General features: G+C 46.8%; 2 protein-coding genes across 4 annotated transcripts in view; both read right to left on the bottom strand.

The window, feature by feature from the left end:
* Positions 1 to 13,846, bottom strand: part of ITGAE (integrin subunit alpha E) — a 68,588-nt gene extending 54,742 nt beyond the window's left edge. The window contains exon 1 of the mRNA XM_033847972.2: positions 13,710 to 13,846. Coding sequence (XP_033703863.1) covers positions 13,710 to 13,746 — 37 coding nt within the window. The 5' untranslated portion in view covers positions 13,747 to 13,846. The remainder of the gene's footprint in view (positions 1 to 13,709) is intronic.
* NCBP3 (nuclear cap binding subunit 3) overlaps positions 4,956 to 26,982 on the bottom strand; it is a 35,542-nt gene continuing 13,515 nt past the window's right edge. Inside the window, exons 5-14 of one of the 3 annotated variants that reach the window (XM_019926874.3) lie at positions 25,327 to 25,455; positions 25,039 to 25,115; positions 24,188 to 24,296; positions 21,736 to 21,835; positions 21,333 to 21,436; positions 18,959 to 19,253; positions 17,293 to 17,447; positions 15,630 to 15,791; positions 14,339 to 14,501; positions 4,956 to 13,872 (exon numbers count right to left, since the gene is read on the bottom strand). In XM_019926874.3, the coding sequence (XP_019782433.1) occupies positions 13,764 to 13,872; positions 14,339 to 14,501; positions 15,630 to 15,791; positions 17,293 to 17,447; positions 18,959 to 19,253; positions 21,333 to 21,436; positions 21,736 to 21,835; positions 24,188 to 24,296; positions 25,039 to 25,115; positions 25,327 to 25,455 (1,403 nt within the window). In that variant the 3' untranslated portion in view covers positions 4,956 to 13,763. Of the gene's footprint in view, positions 14,502 to 15,456; positions 15,492 to 15,629; positions 15,792 to 17,292; positions 17,448 to 18,958; positions 19,254 to 21,332; positions 21,437 to 21,735; positions 21,836 to 24,187; positions 24,297 to 25,038; positions 25,116 to 25,326; positions 25,456 to 26,982 lie in introns of all 3 variants that reach the window. The other 2 variants (XM_033847974.2, XM_073797619.1) reach the window with 2 other exon arrangements.

The raw sequence follows: 26,982 nt of genomic DNA, 5'->3' as shown, positions 1-26,982 counted from the left end.
TTCCCCCAGGCCCCTGCCGTGGTCCCTCTGCTCGGGCTGTACCTCCATCAGGGGACCCCTCTCTTCCCACTTCCCACTTCGACTCAGAGAAGAGAGCATGAGCCCAGGAGGGAGACAGTCCTCAGTTCAAATCCTCGCTCTGCCACGGAGTCCCTGAAGGACCTTGGGCTTGTCACTTCACCCCAGTCTCCCCATCTGTGACGTGGGACCGTGCAGACTAGTGGGGCAAGGCCGGGCGCAGCATCTGACATCTTGCAGGCTCAGTATGTGGGTGCTAATGTCAGTGTTATAACCACAAGGGAGGCCTGCCACGTTCTCTGACAGCCTTGCCCGCCAGCTCAAGGCCCCTTCTTGGGCTGCCAGTGGTGAGAGCCCGGCTGAACCGGAGTCTGTCACCACAGCGCCCACAGGGCCGCCTCTCCAAGCTGTCCCGGCCACACAGGTCTGCTGAGTCAGAGTCCCCTCCATCCTGTCAGCCACCACTGCCTGCACCCACCCCCTATCTCCCCCACCACACCAGGCAGTTTAAATACACATTCTCACAGTACTGTTCTCGGTTTAGCAAACTGAACCCAGAGGGGTGGATGCAGGGCAGGGAATGGTTTGCCCACGCGTATACAAGGAGCCGGGCCATAGAGCTAGGACTAGATTCAGCCTTCCTGACGCCCAGTCCAGAGCACCCAGAAAGGTCTGCAGGCCGCCTGTCCCGTGGGGCAGCTCACCCTCCACCCACCCGCCTGGGTCTTCCATGTTGAGCCTCATCGTCCCAGCCCCAAACCTCATCCCTCGGTCCCCCACCCTGGCCCCTTCACAGGCTACCTAATAACCATGGCCGACAGGTCTAGAGCAGACAGTGTTGTGCTCTGTGCTAAAGTGCTTCCTCCTCCTAAACATTTCTCGTAAGTGTCTCTCCCTCCCCATGCCCTCCTGCCCCAACCCCCCTGGATGGGACCTCAGCAGCGGCTCCTCACGGGCCTGTCTGCCTCCCCTTTCTCCAGGACTCCGCCTTCTACACCACAGGCACGTCCCATTATCACCTCCGGGCTAGGGGCCTGCTGGCCTTCCCACTGCCCTCAGGGTGTGGCCCGAGCTCCCTCAGCCTGGCACTCTGGGCCCCCCACACTCTCCACCAGCACCCTGACCACCCGCATGGCCCCCAGCTACTCCCCAAGCCAGCCTCCCAGAGAAGGTCGGAGGCGTCTGGCTCCTGCGTGGACCGCTCTCCACACCCGGCTGGCCCACGAACACTGTGCTTGTCTTACCTCTGCCTGGGATGCCCTTTCCCCATCCCCTGTGTGTCACCTGAAGGCATTCTCAGTGGGCCCTCTGGCTGGGGACAGAGGGTCAGGGTTATTGTGTGCGTGTGGCCTGCTCCCCACTAGGGCCCAGCGTGTCCTGGTTGTGGGGCACAGGCAGCATCAGAGCAGACAGCCTCCTGTTCCCACTCAAACCTCACCCTGCGTCTCCTTAAACACACTCCTCACACCCGGGTCTCTGTCCATACTGTTTCTCCTGCACAGAAAGCCTCCCTCTCACCCCGCACCACCTGTCTGCACTTGCTAAGCACCTCCCCCATCCTCAGGGCCACCGCGGACACTACAGTCCCCCATCCTCAATGGCCAAGGTTTCCCATCACACACTTGCACTCAGGTCTGGGGTTGTGCCCCGGGCCTCCCCACTCCCCCAGCAGGACCCAGCAGGGCCCCAGGCCCCAGCCTGAAGCTGGTGCAACAGCAGAGCCAGCCCTGGACTGCTGGCTCGTGTACCACTGTAAGGTTTCACAGGCCACTAGCACAGTTCCCTTCCTCACACGAGCGATGTAGACGCAACCTCTGAGACCCTGGGGGGAGAAGTGAGTGGCTGTGGTCACAGAAGGAGTCAGGGTGAAGACTGACCTCGGAACAGCAGGCTGCATGGTAGCAGGACGAGATGGGCAGCCCCAGGGTTTCCGTGAGTTTGTATCTACATCTGACTGTCTCAGAAAACTGATGTTATCTCATCTGCTCCCACTGATGAGAAGTGGGCATCACAACAGTGGGTGCTTGGGAAGGGTGGAAGGTCAGGCCAGGAACAGTTTGGATTCTCTCCAGCCTAGGGAGGTGCAGCCAGGCACAGGATGCAGGGCCCTGGGCGTGGGGTCACTGTCTGAGGGGTTCCTCCACCCTCCCTGGCATCTCCTTGTCACTTTCTCAGACTCTCTCCAGCCCTTAAGACTCAGCGCCAATCTCACTTCCTCCAGGAAGCTCTTCATGATTGGCCCATCCCTAAATCTCAGGACCTCACAGCTTGGAGAGGAACTGTCACAGTTCCATTTCTCCCACTCAGACTGGCGCTGCTGGGGCCCTGATCTTACCCCCAGCCCATAGCATAGCCAAGCGGGGTAAGTGATTTCATTGCAAGTCTGCTGCATCTTGCTCTCTGCTGTCCGTCAGCCTGGGGAGTGCCTTAGCCTCAGAAGGGGTTTGATAAATGTCATCTGGATTGACATTGCTGAAAAAGGTGCTGGGGTGATAGATGGTCTTTCCAGAGGCCACAGGAGACAGAGACAAGCAGGAGACCAGAGTGACACCAGGGTTAGCGTCCCAGGCCACGGGGTATCCTAGAGCTGGGAGGCAGGCAGAGGCTTGGCCTTGAGCCCCGCTTCTACTAGTACTTGCTTGTAACTATGGCCAATCATTACCCCTCTCTGGGCCTCAGTCACCTCCTCTCTACTGGGATGGGGTGGACCAGGGTATGGACGCACTTGGTGATGGGGGATCAAAGGCATAAACCATAAAAAGCATTCTGACCTTCCCCACACACCATATGTAACTGAAAGTAAAGGGAAGTCTAAACTGTAAAATAAGGAAAAGGAAGTTCAACAAAGTTTTGATCTTTCCACTATGACTATTTTGATGTTTTTAAAATACCAAATATTAAAAGGTATCCAAAAATGTATGCTTTGCTCGTGCCCCATGCACGTTTGGCCTGCCTCTTGGGTGATCTGGCCCCATGGTAGGTGCTAATTCTGAGCCCCCTCCCAGCCTGGCCTCAGCTCTCAGCCACTGTCTGGCGTTCACTAGCTAGCCCCCACCCATCCTTGGGGAGAACTCAGGCTCCCAGCAGCCCTGAAGCTACACCTGCCTGATGTCCAGTCTCATTCTTCTGACCAGCTCCTGGCCAGCGCAGGGAAGCCCGGGAAGCCTGCCGGATCACTACACAGGACCACCCTCGCCTCAGGCTGGATCTGAGCAGTGCCCAGGGGCTCGCTGACCACGCTTATTCTCATCCCTGGGGCCTAGTGGCGGGGTGCAGGCTCCTGGCTTGGCTTGCCCCAAGGGGCTTCCAGAGTTTTAAAGGCCATATGGGACCCCAGGCAGTGGAGAGGGAGTGTCCCCTCCCCCCATACAGGTTCTCTCAGGGGACCTAACGTCAGGAACAGGAAGCAGGCTCCCCCCACGCGTTCGCCGCATGGTCTCTCATCAGTGCTCACCTGCGCACGGGGTCCTCACCCTCCTCAGCTAAACCGTGGGGCTCCGCTGGGCGGGTGGGCCGCACCAGCCTCCACACTCTGGGGACAAGCTTGGCACAGACCTGAGGGGCTGCCTGGAGTGGGTTCCAGGGGAGACGGCCTGCGTGGGGAGGGGAGCTGGCGGGAGGAACAGGAGGCAGAGCCCTGGAGTCCAAAGCCACAGGCTGTCAGCAGCCAACAGAGCCTCAGAGGTCCTTCCTACCTGGGGGTCTGACCCACGGAGCAAAACGGGCTTCCAGGGGGAGTCCCCAGACTTTCTCTGCCCTCAGGCTCTGAGCCCCACCAGAGACACGCAGATGGACAGGCTGTGCAGCCCCTCGGGGCAGGGGGTGAGGCTGACTTACTGGTCATGCAGAGCAGAGTGTGGAAGAGCCACATCCTGGCTGGAGCAGAGGCAGCGGCGTGGGCCTCGACTCGCTCAGCTTCCCTCCGCAGCTCCAGGGCTCAGGCAGCCAGGAGGCGGGGACAGAGGCGCACACACAGGCAAGGACCACAGGCAGGCAGGCACTTTCAAGTAGACACAGACGCTTCACTTGTAAACGGCTGGCTGCGTGGCTTCCTCAGCAGTTGTGGGCTGGGTCCTGGGAGCTCAGAGACACCAGCCAGCCCTGCCCCATCACCCACGCTTTGGTGGAACAGTGAGCCGAGGTTTGGCCTGGGAACAGGGCTGGATGATCTCAGCAGCAGATGTGTGAGGTGCAGGAGCAGTATTAATCCAGCCGTTGTTTAGCATCCACGTGGGTGGGTCCCAGCCCCATGCCCTGCCCCGGAACCCGCCACTACACACCTCACCCCAGCGCCTGGCCCAGGGTCCTTCCTACCGAAAGCACCCTCACAGCTCGGGGCTCCGGCACTCCGCCTGCGCACGCGAGGCCCTGAGACTGCGGAAGGTCAGGTGAGTGGAAAGACCCACGTGCTGCCTGAATCGCTGCCTCAGTGCGGCTTTGGCTGCATTCTCGTTAACACCTGACTACAGCCCATGATATGGAACTAACCCAACAGAGCTCTGGGCTACCAGAACAACGGAAGAAGTGACACTCCATGCACCTTTCAGCACACCTCTGATCCAACCCAGCAGCCCAGAGGACACACTGCCAACAGCCTGCAGTCATATTTAAATGCCAGCTTCACGATCTGTCCAACTTTCCCTGTGTGACCACATCTGTCGCAGAAGGAAGTCCCTCCCGCACCTCTACCTCCCAGACTGTTGGCCGTGCAGAGCAGTGCTGTCCAACAGAACTCGGCGATGAGGGTCTAGAGCCGCACGGTCCAACACGGGAGCCCCAGCCACATGTGGCTACTGAGCCCTTGAAATGTCACCAGTCACCGAGGAACTGAATTTTCAATTTTATTTCATTTTAATTAATTTACAATCAAAAAGGCAGGGGCCTCTATGTCTCTCTCACATGAATGCCTGCATCTCCAGGGAGAGCGCTTTGAAGTGTTAATGTAAGTGTTAAAACACAGCAGACAATGGTGATGACTTAATGACTAGATGAAAATCAATTTTATCTTGTTTCTCACAGTGAAAGCCTGCTTGGCCAAAGTTCTGTAAAGACTGATGTCACTTATAACATCCTTGCATTGTTTGCTTTGGTCTGACAAAATACCTCCGACTAGCACGATAGTTCCCTGATGTTACACGGTTGTTTGAATAGAGATTACGATTCACTGTTTTTCACAGTATATACCATCCAACAGAGAAGTTAAACAGATGAAAAAGCAAAGCTCCAGGTCTGATGAGTCGTCCGCCAGATCACGACGAAGATCACCCCAAGTTGGCTCAACCTCGTCACAGGCCAGGGCGCTGGCTGTCTTCCCACACTCAGGGCTCAGTGACTCTTTCCCTCCCTGCTCCCAGTGCCAGGGGCACTTGGCTGAGCAAGGAGGGGCTCCCCTCCCACCACTGGCCCAGAGCGGGAGAGAACAGACCCAGGCCGCAGAGCAGAGCAGCAGTAAGGACAGGCTGGAACCCACGACTGCAGCCTGCTGGAGGTTTCTGAGAGAAAACAGGACTTTGGTTTGGAGTGTGAACTTTAGGACATCTCTGGAGGCCAGGCAAAGTTGATGAGTGGAGGCTGGAACAGGTGCAGGGCCATTTTCTGCATCTTTGGAGACTTCCAGAATGCTGACTCATCCTGCATCCGTCCGAGATGTATTTTCCAAGCTTGTTGGTGCCGGCACAGCAGACCCCTAATCACGAGCACGCAGGGGCCCTTCAAGCCCTTCTGACAGTAACTGCTGTCCCCACAAACCCAGACTTAAGGTCCTAAGTCAGAGCCAGGCTATATAATGCTACATCCAAAAGCAATGTGAAAATGGCTTCTTAACTCATTTGACTTTAAACAAATGGTAAGGGACCAACTTGAGGGAATTCTACAACATGACGGGACTGAACACTTCAAAAACGTCAACATCATAAAAGGCAAAGAAAGGCAAAGGAATCGCTCCACATTATAAGAGACTAAAGACAGGATATTAACTGTAGTGTGTGATCCTGGATTGTATCCTAGACCAGAAAAGAACATTATTGGGACAGTTGGCAAAATTGAAGCATGAACCACGGATTAGGTACTATTGTACTGATTAAAATTATACATTTCCTGAATTTGATAACAATACTCTGGTCATATGAGAGAATGTCCTTGTTCTTAGAAAATGCACACTAAAGTATTACATTTAGGGAGTAGAGGGACGCGATGTAGGCAAGTAACTCTCAAACAGTTCGTGGCTGGTGGGGGACAAGGGGGTGAGGGGGGAGGGAGGGGAGGAAGAAAAGAATGAATAATGAAATGTGGCAAAATGTTCCTTGGTCTACCCTCGAAACGATTCTGTAATTGTTAAATTGATTCACAATAAACAGTTTTAAAAGTTAGGGGATGGAGGACACATGTTCAGCCTGAGCTGAAAGGACTGACTGCTTTGTCTGGAGAGTGAGCGGACAGCACAACTCACCAGGGGATGGGGGCTGTCCCCACAGGCCTGCCTCATCGCCCCCAGACACAGGAAATACTTCTAATTACCCACTTGCCTTCTGAGTCCTAGGAGGCTGGGAGGAGGGCATTTGGAAGAGTGAGGATGTTACTGAGACTAGACACGGGACTGCAGCAGAGGACAGAGCTGGCAAAGGGGCTCCGGGAAGACTGAAAAGCAGTCGTAATCACGCCCATTGACTGAGCGTCAGGAGGGGACGCAGACTCAGTGCCAAGGGCCTTCCACGCAAGCCCTCATCTGATCCTCACAGCCACCATACTCGGTTATCCCGATTTTGCAGATGAGGATGCTGGCTCAGAGACAGAGGTTAAGTAATCTGCCCAAGGCCATACGGCTAGTAAGTGGCCGAGTGGACTCAATCAAATGGGTCTGTTTCCTCCAGAACCAGGACTCTGAACTACAAACCCTACTGCCTTCAGACCCATGGATCAAAATCCCTCCCAGTCTGTGAGCTTTTAAAAAGCAGTGACCTCATTCCACAAACACACACTGGGACCCTTGCATTACTGGGTGCCATGGACTGAACTGTGTCCCCCTCCCCAAATTCATATGTTGACGCCATAACCCCCAATGTGACTACATTTGGAGATAGAGCCTTTAGGAGATAATTAAGATCAAAAAGGTAGGGCCCAGGACTTCCCTGGTGGCACACTGATTAAGAAGAATCTGTCTGCCAGTGCAGGGGACACGGGTTCGAGCCCTGGTCGGGGAAGAACCCACATGCCATGGAGCAACTAAGCCCATGCACCACAACTACGGAGCCTGCACTCTAGAGCCCAGAAGCCACGACTACTGAGCCTGCGTGCCACAACTACTGAAGCCGTGCGCCTAGAGCCCGTGCTCCGCAACAAGAGAAGCCACTGCAATGAGAAGCCCGTGCACCGCAACGAAGAGTAGCCCCTGCTCACCGCAGCTAGAGAAAGCTCACGCACAGCAATGAAGACCCAATGCAGACAAAAATAAATAAAATTAAAAAAAAAAAAAGGTAGGGCCCTAATCCAATAGGCTTGGTGGCTTGAGAAGAGGAAGAGACATCTCTCTCTCCAAGCGCATGCACCAAGGAAAGGCCATGTGAGCACACAGTGAGATGCTGTCTGCAAGCCAGGAAGAGAGGCCTCGTGCGAACCCAACTACTAGCACCCTGATCCTGGACTTCTACTTTTAGACCATTGAGAAAATAAGTTTCTGTTATTTAAGCCACCCAGTCCATGGTATTTTGTCATAGCAGCCTGAGCTGATTAAGACACTGGGCTACCTCCTAAAAAATCTCCCAAGTGAAACACAGAATGGTGTGTGTGCACTGGGGAAGGGGGGCAAGCAGGGAAGGGAGCAAGGGAGAGGATCTCCTTCTCCTTTCGTAACGGAGGGCTGGGGCGGGGGTGTTGCACCGGCTCATGGAACCAAGGGTGCAAGGGCTTAGGTCTCTTGCTTGCCCCCAACTCCTTCCCGTCCAACTTACGCTCCTGATGCTCCTTGGGAAACCTCAGCAAAGATCCTAGAACTGACATTAGCACTAGAAGGAAACCTGGAGGTCATCCCACTTGAGCCCTTCATCTGACAGGCAGGAACACTGAGGTCCCAAGAAGCGAAGGGACTTGTTTGGGTTTTTTTTTCAAGTCTGCAGATGAGCTAGAACGAGTCCCCAAGGCTGCGGGCCCAGCCCCAGCCATCACCCCATTTGACCCCCCCCGCAAAGACATTCTACCTGAGCAAAACAGTGCCGTCTCCCGCTCAAGGGCCCTCTGACGAACTCTTGCCACTAAGAGGTGACGCATTAAACACACGACAGCCCCAGGAAGGGACGGGAAGGCCTCATCACCTCTCCTGTCGATGGTGTGGTCCCTTGCTCTAACCAACACTGGTCCCGAGGCAGGGGTGACACAGTCTGAGGTAACACAAAATCTCAACTACTGAAGACTCTGTCATCCAGAGGGGGCCTCTGGAATTGCTCCAACAAAACCAGGTAAGAACCCCGGGTGCCGGGTGCTGACTTTGGTGGGTTAAAGACCACCCATACCCTAGAGTTGTATTTATAGCAGGGCAAAAGCCCACTGCAATGCCTCACAACTATTTGAAATAAGCTTCTGAGCCAGCATTTCCCTGACCGCTCCCAGGAACATCCAAGTTCTGTGAAACGTTCATAGAATTTCATTGTTTTAAAAAAGGCTACAGTATTATTTTTCTTCTAAGATTTATTTTATAAACATGTAAGAAAAGTTCTACATTATTATTGGTCAGACTACACAACAACAGTCTGCCTTGAAGCCAGTATGCTGTTCTCAAGTTCATCAAAGACATTCTGTCCTTTTAGTTCTTCAAAGAAAAAAATGGTTTGACTTCTAATTTACTTATTGTGTAAGATTTAAAAGCAAATACTTGTACATCAACTTATTTGTGCAGCAATTAATTAATCTGTGAAGCCGTCATTTGCTGTTAACTTTAATCCAAATTGCCTGTTAGCATTTCACCGTAACTTTAAAACTGCTCCGCGTGACAGTGGAAAGCCTACTTTAGGCAAAAGAGTTGTTGCCAGGAACGAGTTGTTTCTTTGTGTCTTCTTTGGGCTGCTGTCACTTCCTCACCAATTGGATCAGATGCTAAGAATCGGCCCAGCAGTCTCTCTTTGGGGCCTCTGATCCACCCGCCGGCTTCCTTTCTTGGTCTCCTGGGTGCAGATGAATGCTTTCTAAAAAATATTCTGGATTATCTACATGACTCTCTAGCAAATTCTTTACAAAGCCAGGTAAGCTTCAGCTCAGATACAGCCAGATCATCAAAATTTGAACTTCATGGAGGTCTACTTAATGAGATTCTTTCTTATGCAAGTGCGATTTATGCACTTGTGAACAACCTTCCTCTTTTTTGAATCTGGTAGTCTCCGCTAGAAGCAGACTAGCCTGCAGACAAAGGTGCCAGAGCTGGGTTGGCTTCCCACAATTCATTCATTTGCCAAACACTTTTTAGGCACCATTTACTCTGGACTGGCCTGGTAGGAAGAACAGATAACAACATGAAGAAGCCTGCTCACAGGGGCTGCTAGCAGGGAAAACACAACATGAAAATAAAGTGTTGTGTGTACAAGGCAGAACCACGAGGACTAGCCTGTAAGAGGATGCCGGGGCTTCAGAGAATGGAGCTGCTCCAGCAGCTGGGGAATTCACACATCCAGCTATGTGTACAGGGGATCTGCCAGGTGCCAGGCACGGCACTCGGACTGGGGAAGCCCATGACCAAGCCGGATGTGGCCCTGCTCTCACGGAGCTCACAGTCTAACAAGAAGACAAAGCAGGAAGACGGAACTGCGACCCAGCGTACCGGTGCGCTGGCTTGAGGGGGTACAGAGATTTGGCATTACACACATATTTCACTTAGGCAAACATTATGGTATTTGTCTGAAAAAGTTAGGAAAAAAAAAAAGTCAAGGAAAACAGTTTTAAGTCATTTGGGCCATTCCATCTGCCACTCCGCTCCCTGAGCAGACAGGCGGGAGGGCCAGAGGTGAGCTTGTGCCCCTGCTGCTCCCGTGGCCTGTCTCAGTTCCCAAGAGCCTCTTCAAAAGCGAACTGCTCGCCTGAGTGTGAGTCTAACAGCTACAAATAAGTGTTGCTGGCATAACACGGCCCTATTTGCAGGCTAACCACTTCTCCTGGTGCTCAGCGAAAGAAACTGTGACCTATTCCTGCACAGGCAGGAACCAGCCGCACTGCACCCTGCGAGAATGGTCTTCAACATGGCGCCTTCCTCAAGGTGTCTGAAAGGAGTTTTGATTACACTCAATTTTTATCCTAGGCATGACTTTATAACCTAAACCTGGAATGTAACAAGACTCCTTCGTGGCAGCACCACGGGACACATAACAGGGCCAATAACCTTGCTCTGGAAGTTGCAGGTAGCTTCCTGGAGAGGTTTGTAAGTCCTTGAGGATGAGGGAGAGGAGAAGGCAAAGCTGAAGTGGGATGAGGAGAGGACCAGGGGGTCACTGGGGGGAGGAACAGCACTGAGCAAAGTCTGGGAGGCTGGTGAGATCAAGATGCCTCCAGGAAACCAGCAGGCAGAAGGTCGGGGAGGATGGGGAGAAGAGGCTAGCGATACTGCCAGAGGCTAGATCTTGACCAGCCTCGTGAGCTGTCAAACGAGTTCAGAATTTATCCCATCGGCAATGGTGATGCTTTTAGGCAGAGGAGTAATAGGAATAACCTTCGTAAGAATGTTCGTCCTGAAGCACATGAAAAGATGCCCAACATCATTAGTCATCAAGGAAATGCAAATCAAAACCATAATGAGATACCAATTCACATCGAAACATAACAAGTCTTGACAAAGATGTGGAAAAATTGGAACCCTCATACGTTGCTGGGGGGAATGGAAAATGGTGCAGCCACTTGGAAAAACAGTCTGGCAGCTCTTCAAAGGTTAAAGATAGAGATACCAGAGGACCCAGCAATTCCACTCCTAGGTATATAACCCAAGAGTAATGAAAACATATGTCCATGTAAAAACTTGTACATGAATTCTCACAGCAGCCTTATTCGTAACAGCCAAAAAGTAGAAACAACCCAGCGGTCCATCAACTGATGAATGGCTAAACAAAATATGGTATACCCATACGATGGAACGTTACTCAGCAATAAAAAGAAACGAAGTACTGATATATATTACAACATGGATGAACCTCGAAAACATGTTTAGTTAAAGAAACCAGTCACAAACAGCCACAAAGTGTATGATTTCCATTTATATGAAATGTTCAGAACAGATAAATCCATAGACACAAAAAGTAGTTAGTGGTTGCCAGTGGGGAACAGGGGATGGGGTACTGCGAATGGGCACAGGGTTTCTTTTTGATGATGAAAATATTCTCACATTGATTATGGCAATGGATGCACAACTCTGTGAATAGACTAAAAGCCACTGAAATGTACACTTTAAATGGGTGAACTGTATGCTATGTAAATCATCTCTCAATGAAGCTGCTAACAACACCGGAAGTTCATCCCAGCTGCAGTGTGCAGAATGGAGAAGGAGAGACAGGGCAGAGGAACCAGTAAAGAGGCTGCTGCAGGGATGGAGTGGGAGAAGACAGTTTCTGACCTAAGGCGAGGGACTCATGGGGTCAGGCTAGAGGAGGCCAGGGGAGGAGAGGTTCCATTGTGTGCTGGGCTCCACAAGCTCTCCTGGGTAGTTGGCACCTCTCCCAAGGTGGAGAGTGGAAAACAGAAATGAGGTATCTGTAATTATTATCAAGCAGCAAAATGTATCTAAAATCTCATATGTGTAAAGACTAAACCGACTATCCATCTTTGCTCCCCAGCTCCCAAGAAAGGGCCTGGGCTTCCAGAACACTCGTAAGACGCTGCAAGATCTGAGTGCCTGAGTGGGCTGGAGAGTGAGAGGCTAAGGCCAATAACTTTGGGAAATAAAACTTAACGTCTTTAAAGGTAATTTTCTGAGCTGTGCGTGTTTGTGAGAACTGCAAGGCTGCTGAAGTAGGCATTTTTCTTGGTCACAACAGTTTTAACTACATACCACCGCCCTTCCTGAAAGCCTTCCTTGATCCCTAGCAAAAGACTGGTGAGGGCTGAAAGGCCATGGGACAAGTGGGCCTGAACTACTGGTGGGAAAGGGTCATGACTGGGAAACACAAGGGAAAGTCTGAGAAGGGGAGTTTTCTGAACACTGCAGAGAGCATGTCAGTGGGGACCCTGACCACGGGGACCTCTTTGTCTCACTAGTGGCCCAGAGACTGGAGTGGGGTGGGGGTAGTCCCGTCCACAACCTCACGCACACCCTCAGTTGTCTCCTTGACACTCCCCGCACCTGCCGCAGACACTGGTGCTGGCCAGCCCGCTGCAGCCACCGCTCTGAGACAGCAAAACACCATTAAGACGCACCAACGAAGCCAGCGGCTCAGGTACCAGCCCATTCATTTGCTAGAAGGGGAAACTGAGGCCCAGGCCCACGGAGCAGAGCCAGGGGTCGGCGTCTCTGACTCTACAGCCCCTGCACTTCTCACTTGACCAACCGCCCAGACCCTGGCCCCTCCTCAAGAACCTGGTTCCCAGCTGTGTGCTTCATGGGCAAAGAGCTGAGAAACCTCAGAAACCTTAGGTCTCAACTGGCAGGGAAACCAGAACCAGCTCTTTCCTAGAATCCCACTAGGAAGCTGAAACATATCATGGTTACATGCTCTCATCTTTCTACAGGGAGGGAAAAAGCAGGTTAACCAACAAAATATGGACAACACAGTTCTTGTTGCAACTCTCAAGTCTCCCCGCCCTTCTTTATTAAACAAAGCGTTCGTTCTGCCCTCCACCGCACCGCACTGCAATCAACTAATCATGTGACCATTAGCTCAGGCAGAGCAAAGAGCTCTAGAACCCTGAGCTGCACTGGGTGCTGAACATTCCAGACAGGTAAGGGGCTGTGACATCACACAAGCAACACAGGCTTTATTCTCTTTAACTCCTAAGCTCTACTGAATTGAAGTTAAGACACTATTTTTAAGCCTGCAGAGGAATACAACACTAAATACTTCAAAATAAAAATCAGACAGGAAGACAAAATAACCTACCACCTTCTCATGGTAAAATAATCTGAAAGGAGTTTAGAAATAAATGAACTAAAATTTCTGTAACTATTATCTTATTTGCCAGTTTTGCAGAAGTCTTCAAGTGCCAGAACTTGGAGACAGAAAGAATAAATATCAGTGTTATCACTTCTGAAGTGATAATAAATGACAGGTTCCCATCTCAGGTGGATGGGTTTTTTTCCCTACAGCGGCCAAAAAGCAAGGTAAACTCTATGTACAACAGACAGACTATACAGTTGGGATCATTTAAAAATAATGCGGCTCCCCTCTTTGCCTTCTTCCAAAGTATATAATATATATTTAACAGCACATAAGAAGACACCACTTGAGCTTCCCTCGTAGCCAAAAGGAAATATTTTCACATATAAAAATTAAAAATTTAAACTTTTAAATCATTAATATTTTTTAAACATAATACAGACTTAAAAATTGTTCAACATTAACCCATGACCCCACCCCTAGCACAAAAATCCACCCCAAAGTCACAGTTTTTTGTTCCTAAAAATCCCACAGCACTGAACTTGATCTTCACTGCAAGCTGATTGCTAACAAGGCCCCCTAACAGAAATCCCCAGGGAGGAACGAAGGGCGATCGACGCTGCGGCTCTTATCTACCTGGGCGGCATGGGTGCACCTCTGAGGTCAGGTCCATGAGATTCGGCCCCCACACTAGGATCCTGGAAGGGTGAGCTGGCAGCTTCCCTCATCTTCCCCCTCGAAGGCTGTCCAATAAGCACCTGGGAATTGACTTTTCTTGGAAAAAGGGTGCTGGTAACAGCTGTCAGGGCCAAGGCAATAGTGAGAAGTTCAGTTCTCTGCTCTTTGGATGAACTGTGTAAAACATTTCTTTTAAAAGACACAATGTTAAAAATATTAAGAAAAATGTCTACAAAATCTGGAGGGCTGCCTTTTCCTCAAAGGGTAAAGCTTGTGGGGTGGTGGGAAAAGAAATGAGGGCCCAGAACTATAACTCTGCAGCAAAAGATTAGATAGATGCCCTTCAAAACATGTCACATTCTTAAGATGTCTTGCTGAAGTAGCAAGAGCGGAGGGTGACTGCATGAGCCAGAACGGGAGGGGCGCCAACTCCCGCATGGGGGGTTCCTACTGTGCACCCCACCCTGCAAAAGAATGTCAGGCTTCAGGGCAGCTGCCTTGGGCCCCAAGGGCATCAGGACTCTGCCTCTGAACCAGAGCTGCTTTCCCGACTAACTTCAATCTGGAGAGATGGTAAGTTATCTAACCGGCTCTTCTTTTGGCGAGACTGTTCTTTCTCCTTAATCAGAGCCCCCCATGCCCTCTGCAGCTCGGAGTCATCTTCCTCTGTGCCGGGCGCCCTGTGATCCGCTTTCTTCGTGTTCTTTTCTTTGGTCTTGGGTGCAGATCCTAAGCGATTCCATAAACTACCTGTTTGGGTGAGAAGGCATTTCAGCTCTAGCAGTCGATGCTGAGAAACAGGGGCACTGGCAACACCTGACGTGCAGGAAGCACGGGGCGGGGGGCGGGGATGGAGCCAGCGGGGCGGCTGGGGGGTTGTCCGTGGCACCTGCAACCATGGTGCAGCCTTGGGCAGATCCTCTCCTTTCCCCGGCTGCAGTCCCCTGCCTGCAGACCGAGAGAACTGGACCCAACGGGAGATTCTCTCAGCTCGGGGATATGTGCCCCCCGACCCCACCCTACCCCATGCTAGGCACATCAGAATCACCTGGGAGGCTGCTTATACTACACCTGCCCCTGCCTGGTGAGACTCACCATCCCGTCCGTGGACAACTTCATTCTGCCAGGACTGGGCCATTCCCAAATCTTCCCAGCTACAACATTCTGCAAACTGATGGGCCTGCTACACTGTCAACTTTCAGATTCTGCCCACTCTCCATTAATTTTCAAATATTAATATTTAACAATAGAGAAATACACAGAATTTCATAAGATAGACACTCTGTAAGGCAATTAAAAGTTTTATGTATAAGGGCTTCCCTGGTGGCGCAGTGGTTGAGAGTCCGCCTGCCGATGCAGGGGACACGGGTTCGTGCCCCGGTCCGGGAAGATCCCACATGCTGTGGAGCGGCTGGGCCCGTGAGCCATGGCCACTGAGCCTGAGCATCCGGAGCCTGTGCTCCGCAATGGGAGAGGCCACAAAAGTGAGAGGCCCACGTACCGCAAAAAAAAAAAAAAAAAAAGTTTTATTTATAAAAGCTATAACAATGTGGAAAAATGCCTATGATATGATGATATATGAAAATAATAGTATATTTATATGGGTAAAGACTGGAATAGCATGAAACTAAAAAGTATTTGTGTTAAACAGAAAGAATCAGGGGTGAGTCTTTTTTCCCATTTTCTAAATTTTCCACACTGTTACCATTATGATGATGATGATGATGATGATGACAATGACTATAATGAAAGAGGAAAAATAATTTATTTTTGTCATATGCTATTTCCTGCCTTCTGCTAACAAAGTATTTCTGTGCTACACCCATTGTCTCTGCTCTTACCCAATTCCCTTCCCCATCAGTTTTCAGTGTTACCAACCTGATTTCTTCTCCCGAGTATCAGAGTAGAGGCCTTTAACATCTTGCCTGGGAACACCTAGCCTACTATGTACATCAGAAAAGGGCTCTCTCCGAACGACTGGGTTACTACTAAAAGCCTTTTCCGGAGAATGTGGTCTTTTTCCTAATCGCTGGCGTATATCTAGAAAAAGAAAAAAAGTACTGCCATGACCACGTGCATATGCTTTGCTATCTGTACTGTCAACCTGAGATCTCTGCAGGACCTGGTACCAAATCCCCCCGAGATTTAGACACGCGCTGGACATGGGGCCCAGCACAACCAGGCTTTTAAGAGCCTTCCCTCTACAGAGTCTGGATTCTCTGGGAAAATTCAAATGAGAATCCCCAGGGGCTCGCAGGGGGAAAAAAACCTTAGCTGACTGCTCCAGAAAGGAACTTCTCAGGCAGAATTGTCTGCTTTGTGTTTTCTGTAGTAGGATCAAGCAGAGCAAATAATTCACGAACATTTCGGCTAACAAGAAATACTGCAAGCTCCCTGAGGACAGAAGCCGCAATCTCTGAACATGTAAGAAGTTCTCAATAAACTATTACATTGAACAACAGTTGTAATGAGACTGACAAAAAGCAAAGGATCAAGGGAAGATGTCCCAAATCATATTTGTTTTTCCTCCAAGCCCTGCCCCCCCAGAAACCTGCCTGTCCTCCTGAGCTCCCTCTCACAATAACAGCAACCACAAAAACACATTTATTAGCAAGTCCCTGTGCTGGGCTTTCACCCACCTTGCCTATGCTCTCTGAGGACAGCACCCCCATCTTTCAGCCCCTCAGGCCTGGGCCCTTGGCTTCTCTCCCTTTCCTCCCGCAATTCCCAGCGCCGAGTCTTCTTCCTCTCCAAGGCTGACACTGTCATCAGTTCTGCCTCCACTGTCCCTGATCTAGTTCAGGCCCTTGTTACTTACTTAACTCTCTGTCACATGCTACGCCGCCACCAAGTTACCTTTCTAAAATAGATATAAGATCAGGTTACTTCCCACCTCAAAAAAATTAGGTTTGCTAACTGAGATCCTATTTCCTCTCCGAGGCCTCACTCCACAGCCACGTGCTTGGAGAAGCATCCCACAACAGATCTTCCCCCAAAAGATCCACCTCCCCTCTCTGCTCCCACAGCCCACTGCTTACAGTGCCCTATCACAGCACTTACTCCATTCTGCTTCAGGTGGAATTACCTGAATGTGTGCCCTTATGTTTTTCCATCTGAGTTCTATGATTACTTTGCATCCCCTGCAAAGACTTCTAACACTCCCAGCATCTAGCCCTGGCACACAGCAGGCATGGCCAAGTACCCACTATATACGTGTTTGCACATATAAACTAACCAGTTCAAACTCTTAACCATTTATACAACAACCCGAATTAATTTCTATTATCCTTATGTATGAAGTATACCAATGACATACAGAGTAAAATAATTGTTTGGGACAAAAATATTGAAAATGAGTATTGCAAAAGTCTGATTAAATTTCATGTCCTGAAGTGCCAATGCCTAACCCAAAATTTAGAAGTGATGAATCAGGACTACTAAATTGGTCCGTAAATGACAGTGTTTTATCCAAGAACCTATCCCTGTCGGCATTTGCTTTCTGGAACTCAGAATGAAGCCCAGATACACAACTCAACAATACCTGTTTTAGTACTGCTGCCAGGTGGCCGTGGACGTGTGTGTTGACGTTTTTCATCTAACAAATGTCGGACATCTGCAAATTTCTCAGGTGTTAATTTGTTACCAATTCGGTTTTTTATATTGCTTGTAGATAGAGTATCTGCCTTCATGGAGTTCCTTTAAAAAGGGGGGTGGGGGAACAGTAAACCAACTTGAACTGTGGGATAACACTCATACAACAATCTCATACACTCTGGAAAAACAATTTAAGAAACCCAATTAACATGGCCAACGAACATTCACTTACAACACCATAAACCAGTAATTATTTGCTTACAAAAGCCAGGACCAGCCTGCTGTAAAGAGGCTGCTTGGGGTTGAGCAGGCCCGAGTCTTCCGGGGTGGTTTCTGCACACGGCATCTGCAAGCTATCGCAGAGCACGTACCTGCGAGCCCCCTCCTCCTGGGACAAAGGCTAAGTAGAGGCCTGCAGAGGGCTGGAGGCCTCTGCTCACCCAGGCTGTGATCTGGCTATAGTCTAGACACAACGGAGTCTACAACCCCTTTCGTTAAAGGACAGATGTCTCTGCCAAAGACCTCTCCCACCATGTCAGGGGACGAGTTCCATTATTCTGGCAGCATTTGCCACTGGAAAGTTCTCTAAAAACTAAAAATAAGGATGTGAACAAGGCCATACAAACCAACCAGCTTAAAAGTTTTTTCCTCCCTTTTCCCAAACACACCATCAAGAACTCTTAGAGAGCACCCCAGCCTCGAGCCCTCTCTGAGCCATGCATATGCGATCTGCCCTCAGGAATCTGCTCAGCTCCACTGGTCATCAAAGAACGCATATTAAAATAACTGTATTTTTTCGTCCATGAATAGCAAAAATCAGAGTGATAATACCTAAGGTTGGTGAATTATGTAGGCAACAGGTGGTAATTTGAGTAAAACCTTTTTGGAAGGAAATTTAGCAACATCACATTTTAAAACATGTGCCTTGACTTATGCAGTAACTAGAATTTATCTAGTTGTTGCAACAGTAAGAAAACAGAAATCCAGGGAATCCCCTGGCATCCCAGTGGTTAGGGCACTGCCCTTTCACTGCCGAGGGCCCAGGTTTGATCGCTGGTTGGGGAACTAAGATCCTGTGAGCCGCATGGCGCAGCCAAGGGAAAAAAAAACAGAACAGAAATCTCCATCAATAAGGGACTGGTTAAGTAAACAACGACACTTTCACACAACGGACTACATACACTTGAAAAATTAGCAGACGTCTACACTACATTAAATGGAAAAAGCGTATGTCAAAACAATGTAAACAGTATAACTTAATTTTTGTACAAAGATATCTATAATTTCTCTGTGTGTTATGTATACACATAAAACTAGCAGGAAAGTAATTCACCCAATTGCTAACAGTCGTTCTCTTAGAAGAGGAGATTACAGGTGACTTCACTTTCTATATCGTTACAGCTTTTATAACAAGGATCACCTCTTGTACATTAAGAGGAAAAATCAGATGCTTTTATTCAAATTCTACAAAGGACTGAAATTAGAAAAGATAAAAGTGGATATAAAATTAAGAGGCATTAAGAAGAAGTTAGTAACTGGTATTAAGAAGAACTTAGTAATTTTTTAAATCAAATTAAAAGCTAGCACTGATAAAAAGAAAAAAATATTTTTACCTGATATTTTTCAGCTGAGATTCCACTTCGTCTGCATACATCGTCATTTTCATGCTCTTCTTTGGCGAAGGGGTGGAAATCATTTTCAGTTCGAGATCATAGTCCATTTCATCCGAGTCTGAGCCGCTGGCACTGGACCGCCTAGACGTGCTCCGCTCCCGGGTCTGCTTGAGGGCTGGGAGCTCCTCGTGGTACTCCACCACCACCCTGTCATCAGCATCCATGTCCTGGTCCGCCTCTTCCTCCTCCTCCTCTTCCTCCTCCTCGATGGGTTCCTCAGGAACATTCACTAGTCCTAAGGAATTTAACCAAAAAACATTAGGAAAAGCCCTAAAACTAACAAATCCAATTTTCTATTCTACGTCAGTGACCTTTTTAAAAGATGGGATTCCCATCCTTAGAGTTTATTGGGGCATTATGTATAATAGGGCTAATCTGGTTACCATTCTGATCCCGACAACAAAGAATGTCTAGGTAAAGTATGAACGAGCAGCCTGATGCCATATTACAGAGTTATCTAAAATACAGACCCTCATCATTATTCACAGATTCTGTATTTGTGAATTTGCCAATTTTATTTGTAACTCCAGAGTCAAAACCCATGGTGCTTTCGTGGTCATTTGTGGACATGCATAGGAGCAGCAAAAAATTTGAGGCACCAGCCATGCATGTTCCCAGCTGCAGGCAAGCAAAGCCACATCTTCTTTGTTTTCTCTCTCACACTGTAAACAAGTGTCCTTTTTGCAGTCCAGCGAGTGCTAATTTTTAACACTTTTGTGGCTTTTATTGGTGATTCCCTTGTTTAAAATAGCCTCTGAGCATAGTTCCAAAGCTGTCTAGTGTTCCTAAACGCAATGAGGCTGTGATGTGCCATATGGAGAAAATACGTGTGTTAGATAAGCTTTGTTCGGGCATGAGTTACACTGCTGCTGGCCTCGAGTCCAATGTTAATGAATCAACGGTATGTAGTAAATGAGGTGTCTTTAAGCAGAAACACACATCAAACAAAGTTATATACTGATCAGTTGACAAAAATGGTGTGATTAGGGCTTCCCCGGTGGCGCAGTGGTTGAGAGTATGCCTGCAGATGCAGGGGACGTGGGTTCGTGCCCTGGTCCGGGAAGATCCCACATGCTGTGGAGCGGCTTGGCCCGTGAGCCATGGGTGCTGAGCCTGCGCATCCGGAGTCTGTGCTCCACAACGGGAGAGGCCACAACAGTGAGAGGCCCACTTACCGCAAAAAAAAAAAAATGGTGTGATTAGAGTCTCTGAATGGTTTTCAATGATCACGGTGACTTTATAGAACATAACCACCATGAATAATGAAATGTACCTTTAAAAGTCATGGAAAAATGCTTGTAAGTGGAATGCTTGAAGCAGAATATAAAATATATGTCCACAACAGTTATTATAGTATTTATTGTGAAAAGAGACAAAGGAAAAATGTAAAATGAAATCAGTTGTTAATCTTGGAGTGCTAGAATTAGAGGCAATTTGTTTTTTAATTTCTTTAATATGAATATAAAGATTATATAATGAAAATAAAAGTAACTGAAATTGGAAAAGCCTAACTGTGTATCAGAAAAGTATGTGCGTTAAGATGCAGATTTCAAATATACAAGTTTGGATATTCACATGAAATTAAAATGTAGAGATTTCATCTCTCCCTGTCCCTATTACAATGATAAATGTGTATGCGTGTTATTCTGTGTTTGTATGCTGACTTGGCTGGTTCTACAAAGCATATAGAAGATTTTCACAGATCAGACTCAAAATAAACAAATCTTTATAAAACTTAATGAAAATGGTTCTTTCACAATAAGCACCAAAAGGAAGGACGGAAGGAAGGGAGGAAGGGAGGCAGGGGGGGTGGGGGGGGGAGGGAGGGGAGAGAGAGGAAGAGAAAAAGAAAGAAAAAGAAAAAAGAAGAAACAAAATGAAACCCAAGTCATGATATCCCACTTTACTGAGGCATTCACGTGCACAAGCCAATAAGCACAGAACGCTAAACATAGCAGCTTATTTTCATCAGACAAAGGAACGATCAAATCAACTCATCCAACAAAATAATTAAAAAAATTTTTTTCATGCAGCTTTTGATATTAATAGGAAAATTAGATTCCTAAGAAAAGTTTTAATTTTTCCTACATCTTGCCTTTATTGTTAGAACGGCTTTTATAAAATCATTTGACCTCTTTGTACGGGGCAATTTCAAATTAATTGTGACTTGACTTACTTTCCTATATGTTGGCAGAGGGTGAGGGCAAGGAAGAGAGGATGATAAAGTTTGGAACCTTAAGAGACTGTATTAAGAATAAAAATATGATTTCAGGAGCCAAACATGTGTCTACCCAAGAGCTGAGCAGGCAACTACCGGAATGTCGGTGTTCATAGGATGTCAAGCCAACGTCGTCCCCAATCAGGGCTCTCTTCTTGATCACATCCCGCTGAATGCGACGGGAATGGTATCTTCGCTTCCTGCAACATTGCCAAAACAAGCACATAATCAAAAACCAGCAGGAAGGGCCTTGAAATCCACTAGTTAATTTCAACTACACCCTGACACAATGTTAGGTGCTGAAACCGAGATATTTCACATGAAACTGAAAGTCAGCATTCTCACACCATTTACCACAGTTAAAAATCTTGAATTCTTTCTTCTTGTTTTCCTTCACGTCCACATATGGTGTTGACATTCCACTGCAGAATACCAACTGAAGGATTATGAAAAGCTTACATACTATTTAAACTATTGTATTTTAAGGTTTTGGACTCACCAAGAATTACTAAGAATTCCTTTCATGCCTCCGTAATTTGGATTCCCATATTTCATGTAATACTGACTTCTTCTTGCTGCTCCAAGTTCCTTTTTGTCATCTAAAAATTAATTACAAGTTACCAAGGATTTCCTGTGAGTGTGAAGACAATGTTGAATGGGTTTAAAAAAAAAAAAGAATGTTTTTCATGGCTGGGATCAGATCAGCACAATCAGCCAACAAAAGGGGAGGACGCACTAGAAACACTCACTCTCTGAGCGCCTCCTAACGCACTGCCTTGTGGAGGGGGTGGAGCAAAATTCAGAGACGAGGGAGGTTAAGCTGCTGTTAGGGAGCTGACTTCATAGAGAAAATACTATTAACAACAATACAATATACTAGGTTCCAAGAAGCACAGGGGAACATCAGTTATCACCAGCGTTCAGGAATCAAAAAGGCTTTTAGAAGAGGTGGCATTTTCACTGCCCCCTGAAAGATGATACTCACTTCTGAATGACAACACTCCAATAACACAGAATCAGGGTCAAAGAAACAGATTATACACAGGTCCATGTATCTGGCAAACCATTTTTTTTCCAGTTTACCGTGATGTTCCTCAAAATGGCTTAAGGAAAACAGCACAGCACCATATATCCAGAATGCACACAAATGGTCCCTCGAATAAGTAAATGAAGACAAGACCCCATTTATCAAGTTAAAATGCTAGTTAACAGGAAGAAAAGGTGGTCAGTGAGCACACATATTTTCATAATATAAAGGTCTCTTGACAGCTCCCTGGGCACTCACTGAATGCAAGGGATGAACACCAATGAGAATGTGCCCAGTGCTAGAGACAAACTTGGTGTCACAAACCAGAATGTGCACCCTACAAAAAGCATGCCCACCAGCTCCCTGGAGAAATGGCTGATTCCAGATCTGGGGCAGGGAAAGTACAAGTTGAGTCTGGCAAAACAAGATGTTTTATTGTGCCATAAAGAAAGAACTCAAAGAATCATGAAGGCGTGTCACAAGAACACAGTTTGAAGAGGCTCTACTGGCCAAATCCAAAATAATTTGTGAATCAAAATAATGATAGAATGGATGATAACCCATTGAATAAAACTCCATGAATCTAAACTGATATAAGTAAAAAAGATAAGTAAATACATAAACAAATGGGTAAAAAGGGAAAGCTCTTCCTTACGGCAGACTGCCAACTAATAAATGAGAGAGCTAAAAAGTCATCAATGGATCTAAAGCTATGGCATGGAAGTTGGATGAGGAACAGGCTATTTACATAACCTCAAAGCATCTCCCCACAGACCTTTAAATTATAAATGGAAAAAGAGTAACTTTATAGTGGAGAAACCTGGTGATCATTACCTTAACCAAGTGATAAAAGCTAACATCCTCAGGAAGGGGATAAATAAATACAATGTGCCTCCTGATATGATGCACTGGAAATGACACAATGTCACGTCTGTGGTATAAACGCACAACCCGAATTTAATTAGGAGACACCAGACAAACTAAGGGGCAGCCTATAAAATAATGAGCCTATCCTCTTTAAAAATGTCCCAGTCAAGGAAAACAAAGGAGTAGTTCCATATTCAGGGAGACTAAGGCGACACGGCAGACTTAAACACCCGGGCCTAGAGTGGATCCTAGTTCAGTGGGGGAGTAGTATAAAGAATAATCCAAATGTATTTGATAATCATCATTGTCAGCAGCAGCAGCAGGCATGAACTCTTAACACTGACACAGCACTCACTGTGTGCCAGGTAGTTTTTTCTTCCCCCAGGTAGTTTAAATATACAGAGTGGGGAGCTGGTACAATCTGAACGTGGGCTCCGAATTAGGTAACAGTATTGTATTAATGCTAAGTTCCCTGATTTTGATAACTGTGTGTAAAACCAAGTCCTTGTTCTTCAGAAATACTTACTGAAGTATTCAGGGGTGAAGAGTTGTCATTTCCAATTAACTCTCAACTGACTCAACCCCCACCACCACACACACATTATTAATGTGTACCCAAATCATTATGTGTAAAAAGCCTTATGAATTGTTAAGAGGCTTTTTCTTTAATTCTTTAGAGAATTAGAGTTGAATGGCGCTACTAGCAATGTCCAGGAAGGTATTGCTATGATACCTAAAATACAATTTTAAAGTTTTCATAGTTCAGATGATAAACTGGCTGAAAAGCACATGGGACAAACCAGCTTTGACAGAAAATAACTTACTTTAGCTAGAAACCACAAAAGTGTACAAATAACTAATATTCACTTTCAATGTGTGAAATTCCAACTCAGGCAGCAAGTCATTGATTTTATAAGCACAGAATATTACAGTTTGAAGGATCTTTGAGATTACTTGACCTAGGTTCTGATTCAAGAGAGGTGTCACTCAATAAAAATCACTTTGATTAAAAATAAAAATAAATAAAAAATAAAAATCAATACCAATTATCATTTACCTTTTGTAGCAAATCTCATGAATAACCTATTTCCTTTAGCAAGTTTGTTCGCTGGACGAAGATCATTTCTTAGCAGAGATTCTTCTTCTACCTGAGACAACGTGTCCAACTTAAGAAAAAAGAGCATTTTCGACATAAAAATTAAAGCCTTTTTCATACTCATTCAGCAGCAAAGTTACCACTGATTAAGAAAGCAATCTACCTTTACTAATACCCATCAGCATTACAGCACCAGTTCCTCTGCAGGATGTCTAAGTCAGAGGTCTTCCCTGACCACCTTGTCTAAAAGAAACGTCTCCATCATTCTCTATCTGCTTACCCTTCTTTACTTTTCTTCACAGCACTCATCACTTCCTGACATTATATTACATATCTGTGTATCAGTGTATTGTCTGTCTACCCCACTAGAATGTAGGCTCCAACAGGGTAAGGACTTTGTTTTGCTGGACGCTATACCCCCAGCACCTAGAATTTGGTATATGGTAGGCATTTAATAAATAATTTTAAAATGAATACACTTTAATATTTCCAACAACAGTACATATGCCATTAGGAAATATGCCATTACTTGCTATTCCTTAATTTTACTGATTTGATAGCATTTCAAAGGATTTCTCAATAAAACCATTTCCTTTCATACAGAAGTGTGAGTACTAAGATCTCAAGATGAATCATTCATTATAGCCACACGAACCTAAAGGCCAAGAGCCTGGTGCCCCCTCAGGAGGTATAATGGTGAAAGCCAGAGGAGGAACACAACGTACTGTATTAAGTCTTTAAGGCTTAAATACCAAGACAGTAAGCAGTTGTTTACAGTGAAACCTTACAGACACCTTTGCCCTCTCACTGACCTCTACATCACTTGCGTTCTCATCTTCAACTTCTCCTTCTTCAGCCTCATCGTCGTCGGAACTGTCTTCCTGCTTGTCTAAAACGGAACGTGAGGGACAAGATGAATCTTAACTCCATCTCATGCATGCTAAGTCTAATATTTTCTCCTCCTCTTTACTAATGATCCAAAGCATCACAGCTTATTTCAGAAATAACTGGCGATGAGATGCTATAGAACACTGCACAGAAACTCAAGTTGTAAAGGACAGGACTTTTAGCCCCAAAGTCCCTCCTTTGTGGTCAGTTACCTTTTTTACTTTTCTCAGACGACTTGTCCTCATTGGCATCCCTGCTTCTTATCTTATCCAGGGCTGGCAGGGAACTCATATTGATAAGGGCTCGTGTGGCTGTCATTTCATCCAACCAAACCACATTACCTAAAATAAGATAACACGTTACATCACATCCAAATGGTTAAGTTTCTTGAGAACAGAGACTACATCATATTCACTGCTAAAGTCTCATTCAGCTAGGGACTGGCATCAGTAAATGTACACACCAACTAATGAAAGGAACTACAGAACCTAGTAGTAAAACTTCTTTGATAAAATCAACCTAGAGCTACATTCCCAAACTGGGTCCACAAAATAATGGTCAAGTATTCCATGAAAAGGGGTTCTGTATATTAAAACTGCCTGGCATACAGTGGTTGTTATACATAAGTGTTAGCAGTTCTTGATGATGATGATGGTGAAAATTCTCAAATAAATTTAGATTATCCTTTATTCTACTGCCCCCTACATGGAAGCCCTCTGCTGTTCCTTGTTATCCAGACATGCTAAATGATGTTTCCCTACTGTGAAGTGTGGGTGACGATGGCATCCATGGGATATATAGAATGGAGGCGTGACAGCCACCTGGCTTTGCAGCAATCAATTTAATTTGCTTCTTTAAGAGAAGTTAGCAAGAAAAGGTTTTTGAGAAGTTTAACTTTAAAGCAGCGTTTCTCAAACTTATGTTACTCCTGTATCTCAGTTTGGGAAATGAAAGTCTAAAGAGTCTCATCTTTGTTAATAATACGCCACATGGTCTTGAGCAAATAACCTCCCGCTTCTGTTTCTCAGTTTCTGATGTACAATACGAGATAGGTGAACTGGATGATTCTAAGGGTTCCTCTGACTCTAACATCCCTTAGCTACAGTTTTAATTAGATAAATCAGGCGTTAGCAAATCCAGCCCACCACCTGCTATCATTGATTCATTCATCCATCCATCCATCACCCATCCATTTATCTATTTATACTTGAACCGGCTTTATTTAGTTATAACTAACGTATAATAAACTACACACATGCCACCTGTTTTTGTAAACAAAGTTCTACAGAGAACAGCCAGGCTCAGTCAGTTATATTGTCTATAGCTGCTTTCACGCTACAACGGCAAAGCTGGGTAGATTCCACAGAGACTGTATGGCCTGCAAAGCCTACAATATTTATCATCCAGCCCTTTATAAAAAAGGCTTGCCATCCCCTGATTTGGATGGTCTAAGAAAAAAGAAAAAAGGAGAAAAACTTTTACTCAGTCATGCTTCTTCTTCTTTCAATGAATTAACATCTAAGAAAGCAGCCGGGAAAAGCAGGTCAGCACACTGGCAGAAAGTAAAGCCAGACTAGAAGTGAGACAAGACAAGAAGCCAGCAGAGTGGGTACCAAAGGTCAGGCCAGACTTGGAGAGGGGACGCAAGTTAAAAATTACAGTTAGCTCACAAGTGGAACAGTCCCCAGATTAGGGCCAGCAGATGAAGCTCCAGAAAACACAGTCCAAAGCAAGCAGAGATGAGAGGTCTGGCACTGTGTCAGAGGGTTCTGGTCTAGTTCTAGGTCAGAGATAGCCCTCTGAAAAGCTGTATGGCAAGTTGCAATGACAAAGTCTAAAGCCCTGAAAATGCAGCCCCAAGTCTATGC

This window comes from Tursiops truncatus, chromosome 20 (assembly GCF_011762595.2).
Source record: "Tursiops truncatus isolate mTurTru1 chromosome 20, mTurTru1.mat.Y, whole genome shotgun sequence".
Classification (NCBI taxonomy): Eukaryota; Metazoa; Chordata; class Mammalia; order Artiodactyla; family Delphinidae; genus Tursiops; species Tursiops truncatus.
This window is presented reverse-complemented; position numbering and strand designations above follow the sequence as displayed.